This window comes from Pseudochaenichthys georgianus, chromosome 7 (genome assembly GCF_902827115.2).
Source record: "Pseudochaenichthys georgianus chromosome 7, fPseGeo1.2, whole genome shotgun sequence".
Classification (NCBI taxonomy): domain Eukaryota; kingdom Metazoa; phylum Chordata; class Actinopteri; order Perciformes; family Channichthyidae; genus Pseudochaenichthys; species Pseudochaenichthys georgianus.
Genome location: NC_047509.1, coordinates 630,028 through 642,092, shown reverse-complemented (window position 1 = coordinate 642,092; position 12,065 = coordinate 630,028). Strand labels below are relative to the sequence as shown.

General features: G+C 39.7%; 1 protein-coding gene across 1 annotated transcript in view; it reads left to right on the top strand.

Annotated features, from left to right (window-relative positions):
• LOC117449048 (solute carrier family 26 member 9-like) overlaps positions 1 to 12,065 on the top strand; it is a 32,959-nt gene that overhangs the window by 4,778 nt on the left and 16,116 nt on the right. The window contains exons 4-6 of the mRNA XM_034086410.1: positions 337 to 512; positions 2,700 to 2,864; positions 3,425 to 3,577. Coding sequence (XP_033942301.1) covers positions 337 to 512; positions 2,700 to 2,864; positions 3,425 to 3,577 — 494 coding nt within the window. The remainder of the gene's footprint in view (positions 1 to 336; positions 513 to 2,699; positions 2,865 to 3,424; positions 3,578 to 12,065) is intronic.

Below are 12,065 nucleotides of genomic sequence, written 5' to 3'. Positions count from 1 at the left end.
GACAGTGATAAATCTTATATATATATATATATATATATATATTATTTGTATTAATGTATACAAACATCTGGAACGAACTCCCAGAAACCTGCAGGTCCGCTGCTACTCTGACTTTAAATCCAGGCTGAAGACTTTCTTTTTGCCGCTGCTTTTAATTTAACTATTCACGTCTCACACGGCTCTGTAACTTTTATTCACGTACTTGTGTTATCTTTGCTTTTTAATGTTTCTAATATGTTTTATGTTCTTAATGTCTTTCCTTTTTGTAAAGCACTTTGAATTGCTTTGTGTTAAAAAGTGCTGTATAAATAAACTGGCCTTGCACTTCCTGTGCAGGAACGTTTGCTGTGCTCAGCATCATGGTGGGCATGGTGTGTCTGCACCTCGCTCCAGAGTCAGACTTCAGTCACTTCAATGAGACTCTGAACGCGACAGTGGTCGACACGGAGCAGATGAACGAAGTCCGTCTGGGGATATCTGGAACCCTGGCCTGCCTCACTGCAGTCATACAGGTACTGAAACAACGCTTCAGAGAGGGTAAAAGTACACACATCCTTTAGAAGTATAGATACTCGTGTTTAAAATACTCTGGTGAAAGTAGAAGTACTGACTAAACTTCTTTACTCAAGTCAAAGTAAAGAGGCTTTGAAGTGTACTTCAGTAAAAAGTACCCATAGCTAGCAGCTGCTTTAAAGAGTTCCTGACCTCCCTTTATATCAATAGAACAATAATGTCATTGTTAGCTAATGAATGTTTCCATGCTGAACAACGGCAACATGACAACGTTTCCATTGGTCCCTCTTCTTTAGAGAAGACCAGGAAGTGATGGATACACGGATCGTGTTCCAACCAATAGGAAAGTTCAGGTATTTGAGTTCAACATGTAAGAAGTAGAAAGTACAGGTATTTGGGTTCAACATGTAAGAAGTAGAAAGTACAGGTATTTGAGTTCAACATGTAAGAAGTAGAAAGTACAGGTATTTGAGTTCAACATGTAAGAAGTAGAAAGTACAGGTATTTGAGTTCAACATGTAAGAAGTAGAAAGTACAGGTATTTGAGTTCAACATGTAAGAAGTAAAAAGTACAGGTATTTGAGTTCAACATGTAAGAAGTAGAAAGTACAGGTATTTGAGTTCAACATGTAAGAAGTAGAAAGTACAGGTATTTGAGTTCAACATGTAAGAAGTAAAAAGTACAGGTATTTGAGTTCAACATGTAAGAAGTAGAAAGTACAGGTATTTGAGTTCAACATGTAAGAAGTAGAAAGTACAGGTATTTGAGTTCAACATGTAAGAAGTAGAAAGTACAGGTATTTGAGTTCAACATGTAAGAAGTAAAAAGTACAGGTATTTGGGTTCAACATGTAAGAAGTAGAAAGTACAGGTATTTGTGTTCAACATGTAAGAAGTCAAAGTAAAAATTTGTCAGTAAAGTACTGATACCAGAAAAATGTACTTAAGTACAGTAACAAAGTATTTGTATTGCACTACTTCCCACCTCTGACAGATACACAAATACACATGCATACGACCTAAACACAAACACTTGTATTTTATTATGGAGCGAAGAGGCTCAAGCTTGCAGTCCACACTTTATATTTGCGTTGGTCTGATTTGGCACTCGAACCAGCAACCCTTCAGTTCCTTCGCCCCTACAGACTGAGCTACTGCTGCTTCCTTTACTCTAGTAAGGTAGCAATACTAAATTGCAATGGTCGATTGAAAGAAAGGAACCTCTACTACTCCAGTGCTTAAGTACACTTTTAAAGGTACTTGTGTTTTCATTTCATGCTGCTCATACAGAAACAAAACACACATTAATGGTGCAATTTGTTTGCCTTTCGTTGTCACATTAAAAAACACTGAAGCTTTAATCGCTGTAAACAACATATAAACACAAACATGAGATTTTCATGCATTACACAGCTGACTAACAATTAGCATGAATGCTAACTTAACATTAAATATGCCATTGACAAGCTAACAAGATTAGCATTGCCATTATTTAAAAATATCCACACATATTTAACAACGGGTCAGTGGCGTGCACAGACATGTATAGGGGCAGGTGCTCAAGAGAAAAAAAAAGGGCACCTTCTGAGTCGTCGTGGCGGTCGCGCCGAAATTGTGCGCTCCGGAATTGTGCGCTCCGAAATTGTGCGCTCCGAAATTGTGCGCAATTTTTTTCCGGATAATGGCGGATTTTGTTAGTTTCTTTTCGGTTTTTGGTTACTTTATTTCGGTGTTATGTTATTTAATTCTTATTTTTGCCTGATTTTACTGATTTATTATCAACATTTTTATTATTTTAACATTTATTTTTATTATTCTAAATGACTTAGGGGGGTCCAATCTGAAGCTAGGGGGGGACGAACAGAACACAGAACAGCTCACGACCGCAGATTATTTCGGCGATTAGATAAAATGTAAATTATATTTACGCAACTTTAGTTACATTTCCATGACTTTTCCAAAACTTTGGGAAAAATATTGTTTTCCATAACTTTTCCAGGGCCTGGAATTTGCATTTTGAATTTCCATGACTTTTCCAGGTTTTCAATGACCGCTCTGCTTACTCTCTTAAAGGAGCAGCACATATTGAATCAACTATAAAGGTGATTTAAATGCAAAGTTAGAAAGAAACGTGAGGTTTTAATTAAAAAATGCCACATTAATAATAGCCTACCTTCTCTGTGCAGATCGGCCTGGGCTTCATGCAGTTTGGGTTTGTCGCCATTTATCTGTCCGAGTCCTTCATCCGAGGCTTCATGACGGCTGCAGGCCTTCAGATCCTCATCTCTGTTCTCAAATACATCTTCGGCATCAAAGTGCCGCCCTACAGTGGTCCGCTGGCCGCTATTTACGTGAGTGACTCTTGCAAATCACCTCTTTGCACTGGCTTTTAAAACTAAAGACTGTTGAACACCTGAACTTTTGAAAGAACTTCCATAACATTCATCTGTTTGCAACTCATATATATTAATATTCCAATATAGACTACTCTGCACTTTCTATTATATATACTATTTTATTTTATTTACCGGCACTATTTTATCTGTGTTATTGTGTTGCTCTGTGGGAGGAGCCTGTGGCCTCAGATGTTCCTTGTCATGACAACACTGCAGCTACGCACACATGACAACTATAGTTGAACATGACATTTTGACATTTCTAAATGTTTTCATATGTTTCTAGTTATTTTGCTTTCCATCATGTTTTTAATTATTGTTTAAATGTTGTACTCCCATTGTGTTATTCTATATTGTAGTGTTCCCTGTACAGCTCGTTGGTCACTGAGGTTGTTTTAAATGTGCTATATAAATAAATGAAGATTGAGATCGAGATAATGTGCTCAGAAAACATCGAATCACTTTGGGAGAAAGGTTTCTGTGTAAATATGGGATTCTCCTTCTTCGATTCGCAGACTCTGGTGGATATCTTCCGGGGTCTTCCTGAAACTAACGTGGCCTCGTTGGTGTTTGCGTTGGTCAGCAGCGTCGTGCTGATAGCGGTGAAGGAGCTGAACGCTCGATACCGCCACAAACTGCCCTTCCCCTTCCCCATGGAGATCATTATTGTGAGTGTTACGTGCTGGTGTGTGTGTGTGTGTGTGTGTGTGTGTGTGTCTCTCCCTCTCCCCCTGATTGTCTCCCTCCAGGTGCAGCCTCTCCTCCAGGTGCTCCCAATCCCAAATCAGGGCCTCCATAAAGGACCTGAGGAAGGCTGCAGTCTCTCTCTCTCCTTCTCCTCTGAGTGTGCAGCATGGTGTCCTCTGTCTCTGTGCGAGGCCTGTGTTTTTGTTAACTGTTAGGAGAAGTGCTCCAGTGTATCCTTGTGTATTGTTTTAAGTTTTATGAGAAAAAGGAAATCACTCCACCGCTCCCATGTTTTTTTTTGTGTTGCCATAAATTAGTCTCTCTCTGTTGGTGCGCGGGGCTAATGCTAATGCTGCTAATGCCGGCAAATACAATGGCGGCTTCACAAAAGTTTTCAGAGTTTTACAGGGCGTGGTTTGCAATTCGCCCAGCCAATCAGAAATTGGTACTTTTTTCTCCCCAGGAAGTCCCACCTCTCTAGCAGGCCTAAAAGGGGGGTAAAAGTTCTCGAAACTAAGTTCTCTTGTTGGTGTGAACGCAAAATTCCAGGCACTAACGGAACTAAACGGGAAAAGTACTCCGGTGTGAACGCGCCTTCTGTCTCTTGTCTCTCTGGTGATGCCTGTGTTGTGTTAACTGTTAGAAGTGCTCCAGTGTATCCTTGTGTATTCTTTTAAGTTAGTCGCTTTATTTTATGAGAATGTTGTTCTTGAGTTACCTTAAGGCTGGTGAGCCCTCTTTTCTTTGATTATTAAACATCACCTCGTGGCCTTCAGCAATCAGTTTCCCTCTCCTCTTTTCTCTCGCCCGGTTATTTTATATTGTTGCTACTTCCCTCTGTACCCCTAATCCAGGAGGGAACGTAACAGTGATTATTTTGGATTTCACTTTTTCTCAATTCTTTTGAATTTTTTGTTTCAGAATTCTAACTTTTTTCAGGGTTCAGATTTTTTTTTAGGATTCTGACTTTGTGTCAGGATTTTCCTTTTTTGGGGATTTTTACTTTATTCTCAGATTTGAACTATTTTCTCAGCTTTTGAATATTTTTTTCAGATTTGAATCTTTAATCACATATTGGTGTAAATAACTCCCTCCTGGCTGGTCTACCTGCATGTGCCATCCGACCTCTGCAGCTCATCCAGAATGCAGCGGCTCGCCTGGTAGGTTCCCACACCACGCCGCTCCTTCGCTCCCTTCACTGGCTTCCGGTAACTGCTAGAATCCACTTCAAGACACTGCTACTTGCGTACCATGCTGCGAATGGATCTGGCCCTTCCTACATCCAGGACATGGTTAAACTGTACACCCCAGCATGTGCACTCCGCTCTGCATCAGCCAAACGACTCGCTGCACCATCGCTGCGAAGGGGACCCAAGTTCCCATCAGCAAAAACACGTGGGTTTGCTATCCTGGCTCCAAAATGGTGGAATGAGCTCCCCATTGACATCAGGACAGCAGATAGCTTACACACCTTCCGGCGCAGACTGAAAACTCATCTCTTTCGACTCCACCTCGAGCGATAGAACTATTAACAAAGCACTTATATACTAATAAAGGGCTGGCTTATCTGAAGCCAGTTAAGTAGCACTTGAAATACTTGGCTCTATGAAACCTGATGTACTTTATGATTCTGTTTTCTTCAAGTTTGTATTTTGTTGGTCGAACGCACTTATTGTAAGTCGCTTTGGATAAAAGTGTCAGCTAAATGTAATGTAATATTGACTATTATTCTCAGGTCTTGAGTTTCTGACTACTTCTCATACTTCTGACTTTTTCCATATTTGTTTTTTCTAATTTATTCTGTACTTTCTACTCTCACATGTTGAACCCAAATACCTGTACTTTCTACTTCTTACATGTTGAACCCAAATACCTGTACTTTCTACTTCTTACATGTTGAAACAAATACCTGTACTTTCTACTTCTTACATGTGAACACAAATACCTGTACTTTCTTCTTCTTACATGTTGAAGACAATACCTGTACTTTCTACTTCTTACATGTTGAACACAAATACCTGTACTTTCTACTTCTTACATGTTGACAAATACCTGTACTTTCTACTTCTTACATGTGAACCCAAATACCTGTACTTCTACTTCTTACATGTTGAACCAAATACCTGTACTTTCTACTTCTTACATGTTGAACAAATACCTGTACTTTCTACTTCTTACATGTTGAACCCAAATACCTGTACTTTCTACTTCTACATGTTGAACTCAAATACCTGTACTTTCTACTTCTTACATGTTGAACCCAATACCTGTACTTTCACTTCTTACCATGTTGAAACTCAAATACCTGTACTTTCTACTTCTTACATGTTGAAGACAATACCTGTACTTTCTACTTCTTACATGTTGAACCCAAATACCTGTACTTTCTACTTCTACCGTTGTTCAGCATGGAAACATTCATTAGCTAACATGACATTATTGTTCTATTAATATAAAGGGAGGTCAGGTACTCTTTAAAGCAGCTGCTAGTTATGGGTACTTTTTACTGAAGTACACTTCAAAGCCTCTTTACTTTTACTTGAGTAAAGAAGTTTAGTCAGTACTTCTACTTTCACCAGAGTATTTTTAAACACGAGTATCTGTACTTCTACTTGAGGAAAGGATGTGTGTACTTTTGCCACCTGATGATTGATGTGTTATTAAGAGGCTTCTGTTCCCCCAGGCATGGCCTTCGCCCTCCTGGCTAACCTCCCTCCCGTGAACGGCCTCTACTCCTCCTTCTTCCCCCTCATCCCGTACTTCTTCATGGGCACGGTTCACCAGATGGTCCCCGGTAAATCTCGGACATTTATATCCGCACATTTCAAACCATGACAGTGATAAATCTTATATATATATATATATATATATATTATTGTATTAATGTATACAAACATCTGGAACGAACTCCCAGAAACCTGCAGGTCCGCTGCTACTCTGACTTTAGAATCCAGGCTGAAGACTTTCTTTTTGCCGCTGCTTTTAATTTAACTATTCACGTCTCACACGGCTCTGTAACTTTTATTCACGTACTTGTGTTATCATTTGCTGTTTAATGTTTCTAATATGTTTTATGTTCTTAATGTCTTTCCTTTTGTAAAGCACTTTGAATTGCTTGTGTTAAAAAGTGCTGTATAAATAAACTGGCCTTGCACTTCCTGTGCAGGAACGTTTGCTGTGCTCAGCATCATGGGTGGGCATGGTGTTGTCTGCACCTCGCTCCAGAGTCAGACTTCAGTCACTTCAATGAGACTCTGAACGCGACAGTGGTCGACACGGAGCAGATGAACGAAGTCCGTCTGGGGATATCTGGAACCCTGGCCTGCCTCACTGCAGTCATACAGGTACTGAAACAACGCTTCAGAGAGGGTAAAAGTACACACATCCTTTAGAAGTATAGATACTCGTGTTTAAAATACTCTGGGTGAAAGTAGAAGTACGGACTAACTTCTTTACTCAAGTCAAAAGTAAGAGGCTTTGAAGGTACTTCAGGTAAAAAGTACCCATAGCTAGCAGCTGCTTTAAAAGAGTTCCTGACCTCCCTTTATATCAATAGGAACAATAATGTCATTGTTAGCTAATGAATGTTTCCATGCTGAACACGGCAACATGATCAACGTTTCCATTGGTCCCTCTTCTTTAGAGAAGACCAGGGAAGTGATGGATACACGGATCGTGTTCAAACCAATAGGAAAGTTCAGGTATTTGAGTTCACATGTAGAAGTAGAAAAGTACAGGTATTTGGGTTCAAACATGTTAGAAGTAGGAAAGTACAGGTATTTGAGTTCAACATGTAAGAAGTAGAAAGTACAGTATTTGAGTTCAACATGTAGAAGTAGAAAGTACAGGTATTGAGTTCAACATGTAAGAGTAGAAAAGTACAGGTATTTGAGTTCAACAATGTAAGAGTCAAAAAGTACAGGTATTTGAGTTCAACATGTAAGAAGTAGAAAGTACAGGTATTTGAGTTCAACATGTAAGAAGTAGAAAGTACAGGTATTTGAGTTCAACATGTAAGAAGTAAAAGTACAGGTATTTGAGTTCAACATGTAAAGAAAGTAGAAGTACAGGTATTTGAGTTCAACATGTAAGAAGTAGCAAGTACAGGTATTTGATTCAACATGTAAGAAGTAGAAAGTACAGGTATTTGAGTTTCAACATGTAAGAAGTAAAAAGTACAGGTATTTGGGTTCAACATGTAATAAGTAGAAAGTACAGGTATTTGTGTTCAAACATGTAAGAAGTCAAGTAAAAATTGTACAGTAAGTACTGATACCAGAAAAAATGTACTTAAGGACAGTAACAAAGTATTTGGTATTGCACTACTTCCCACCTCTGACAGATACACAAATACACATGCATACGACCTAAACACAAACACTTGTATTTATTATTATGGAGCGAAGAGGCTCAAGCTTGCAGTCCACACTTTATATTTGCGTTGGTCTGATTTGGCACTCGAACCAGCAACCCTTCAGTTCCTTCGCCCCTACAGACTGAGCTACTGCTGCTCTCCTTTACTCTAGTAAGGTAGCAATACTAAATTGCAATGGTCGATTGAAAGAAAGGAACCTCTACTACTCCAGTGCTTACGTACACTTTTAAAGGTACTTGTGTTTTCATTTCATGCTGCTCATACAGAAACAAAACACACATTAATGGTGCAATTTGTTTGCCTTTCGTTGTCACATTAAAAAACACTGAAGCTTTAAATCGCTGTAAACAACATATAAACACAAACATGAGATTTTCATGCATTACACAGCTGACTAACAATAGCATGAATGCTAACTTAACATTAAATATGCCATTGACAAGCTAACAAGATTAGCATTGCCATTATTTAAAAATATCCACACATATTTAACACGGGTCAGTGGCGTGCACAGACATGTATAGGGGCAGGTGCTCAGAGAAAAAAAAAGGGCACCTTCTGAGTCGTCGTGGCGGTCGCGCCGAATTGTGCGCTCCGGAATTGTGCGCTCCGAAATTGTGCGCTCCGAAATTGTGCGCAATTTTTTTCCGGATAATGGCGGATTTTGTTAGTTTCTTTTCGGTTTTTGGTTACTTTATTTCGGTGTTATGTTATTTAATTCTTATTTTTGCCTGATTTTACTGATTTATTATCAACATTTTTATTATTTTAACATTTATTTTTATTATTCTAAATGACTTAGGGGGGTCCAATCTGAACTAGGGGGGACGAACAGGAACACGAGACAGCTCACGACCGCAGATTATTTCGGCGATTAGATAAAATGTAAATTATATTTACGCAACTTTAGTTACATTTCCCATGACTTTTCCAAAACTTTGGGAAAAATATTGTTTTCCATAACTTTCCAGGGCCTGGAATTTGCATTTTGAATTTCCATGACTTTTCCAGCGTTTCAATGACCGCTCTGCTTACTCTCTTAAAGGAGCAGCACACTATTGAATCAACTATAAGGTGATTTAAATGCAAAGTTAGAAAGAAACGTGAGGTTTAATTAAAAAATTGCCACATTAATAATAGCCTACCTTCTCTGTGCAGATCGGCCTGGGCTTCATGCAGTTTGGGTTTGTCGCCATTTATCTGTCCGAGTCCTTCATCCGAGGCTTCATGACGGCTGCAGGCCTTCAGATCCTCATCTCTGTTCTCAAATACATCTTCGGCATCAAAGTGCCGCCCTACAGTGGTCCGCTGGCCGCTATTTACGTGAGTGACTCTTGCAAATCACCTCTTTGCACTGGCTTTTAAAACTAAAGACTGTTGAACACCTGAACTTTGAAAGAACATCCATAACATCCATCTGTTTGCAACTCATATATATTAATATTCCAATATAGACTACTCTGCACTTTCTATTATATATACTATTTTATTTTATTTACCGGCACTATTTTATCTGTGTTATTGTGTTGCTCTGTGGGAGGAGCCTGTGGCCTCAGATGTTCCTTGTCATGACAACACTGCAGCTACGCACACATGACAACTATAGTTGAACATGACATTTTGACATTTCTAAATGTTTTCATATGTTTCTAGTTATTTTGCTTTCCATCATGTTTTTAATTATTGTTTAAATGTTGTACTCCCATTGTGTTATTCTATATTGTAGTGTTCCCTGTACAGCACGTTGGTCACCTGAGGTTGTTTTAAATGTGCTATATAAATAAATAAAGATTGAGATCGAGATAATGTGCTCAGAAAACATCGAATCACTTTGGGAGAAAGGTTTCTGTGTAAATATGGGATTCTCCTTCTTCGATTCGCAGACTCTGGTGGATATCTTCCGGGGTCTTCCTGAAACTAACGTGGCCTCGTTGGTGTTTGCGTTGGTCAGCAGCGTCGTGCTGATAGCGGTGAAGGAGCTGAACGCTCGATACCGCCACAAACTGCCCTTCCCCTTCCCCATGGAGATCATTATTGTGAGTGTTACGTGCTGGTGTGTGTGTGTGTGTGTGTGTGTGTGTGTGTCTCTCCCTCTCCCCCTGATTGTCTCCCTCCAGGTGCAGCCTCTCCTCCAGGTGCTCCCAATCCCAAATCAGGGCCTCCATAAAGGACCTGAGGAAGGCTGCAGTCTCTCTCTCTCCTTCTCCTCTGAGTGTGCAGCATGGTGTCTCTGTCTCTGTGCGAGGCCTGTGTTTTTGTTAACTGTTAGGAGAAGTGCTCCAGTGTATCCTTGTGTATTGTTTTAAGTTTTATGAGAAAAAGGAAATCACTCCACCGCTCCCATGTTTTTTTTTGTGTTGCCATAAATTAGTCTCTCTCTGTTGGTGCGCGGGGCTAATGCTAATGCTGCTAATGCCGGCAAATACAATGGCGGCTTCACAAAAGTTTTCAGAGTTTTACAGGGCGTGGTTTGCAATTCGCCCAGCCAATCAGAAATTGGTACTTTTTTCTCCCCAGGAAAGTCCCACCTCTCTAGCAGGCACTAAAAAAGGGGGGTAAAAGTTCTCGAAACTAAGTTCTCTTTTTGGTGTGAACGCAAAATTCCAGGCACTAACGGAACTAAACGGGAAAAGTACTCCGGTGTGAACGCGCCTTCTGTCTCTGTCTCTGGTGAGGCCTGTGTTTGTGTTAACTGTTAGAAGTGCTCCAGTGTATCCTTGTGTATTCTTTTAAGTTAGTCGCTTTATTTTATGAGAATGTTGTTCTGAGTTACCTTAAGGCTGGTGAGCCCTCTTTTTCTTTTGATTATTAAACATCACCTCGTGGCTTCAGCAATCAGTTCCCTCTCCTCTTTTCTCTCGCCCGGTTATTTTATATTGTTGCTACTTCCCTCTGTACCCCTAATCCAGGAGGGAACGTAACAGTGATTATTTTGGATTTCACTTTTTCTCAATTCTTTTGAATTTTTTGTTTCAGAATTCTAACTTTTTTCAGGGTTCAGATTTTTTTTTAGGATTCTGACTTTGTGTCAGGATTTTCCTTTTTTGGGGATTTTTACTTTATTCTCAGATTTGAACTATTTTCTCAGCTTTTGAATATTTTTTTCAGATTTTGATCTTTAATCACATATTGTGTAAATAACTCCCTCCTGGCTGGTCTACCTGCATGTGCCATCCGACCTCTGCAGCTCATCCAGAATGCAGCGGCTCGCCTGGTAGGTTCCCACACCACGCCGCTCCTTCGCTCCCTTCACTGGCTTCCGGTAACTGCTAGAATCCACTTCAAGACACTGCTACTTGCGTACCATGCTGCGAATGGATCTGGCCCTTCCTACATCCAGGACATGGTTAAACTGTACACCCCAGCATGTGCACTCCGCTCTGCATCAGCCAAACGACTCGCTGCACCATCGCTGCGAAGGGGACCCAAGTTCCCATCAGCAAAAACACGTGGGTTTGCTATCCTGGCTCCAAAATGGTGGAATGAGCTCCCCATTGACATCAGGACAGCAGATAGCTTACACACCTTCCGGCGCAGACTGAAAACTCATCTCTTTCGACTCCACCTCGAGCGATAGAACTATTAACAAAGCACTTATATACTAATAAAGGGCTGGCTTATCTGAAGCCAGTTAAGTAGCACTTGAAATACTTGGCTCTATGAAACCTGATGTACTTTATGATTCTGTTTTCTTCAAGTTTGTATTTTGTTGGTCGAACGCACTTATTGTAAGTCGCTTTGGATAAAAGTGTCAGCTAAATGTAATGTAATATTGACTATTATTCTCAGGTCTTGAGTTTCTGACTACTTCTCATACTTCTGACTTTTTCTCATATTTGTTTTTTCTAATTTATTCTCTGATTTTGTCATTCTTTTCATATTTTGACATTTTTCTCGAATTCAGATTTTTTCTAAGATTTAGACTTTTTTTCAGATTATTACTTTTTTCTCAGTATTAGATTCCTAACCCTTTATGAAATAGATTTTTTTTTCTTCAGCTATTGACTTTTTTCTGAGAATTCAGAATTCTGACTTTTTCCTCATATTTAGATTTTTCGTCATATTTCTGGCTTTTTTCAGATTTGCACATTTTC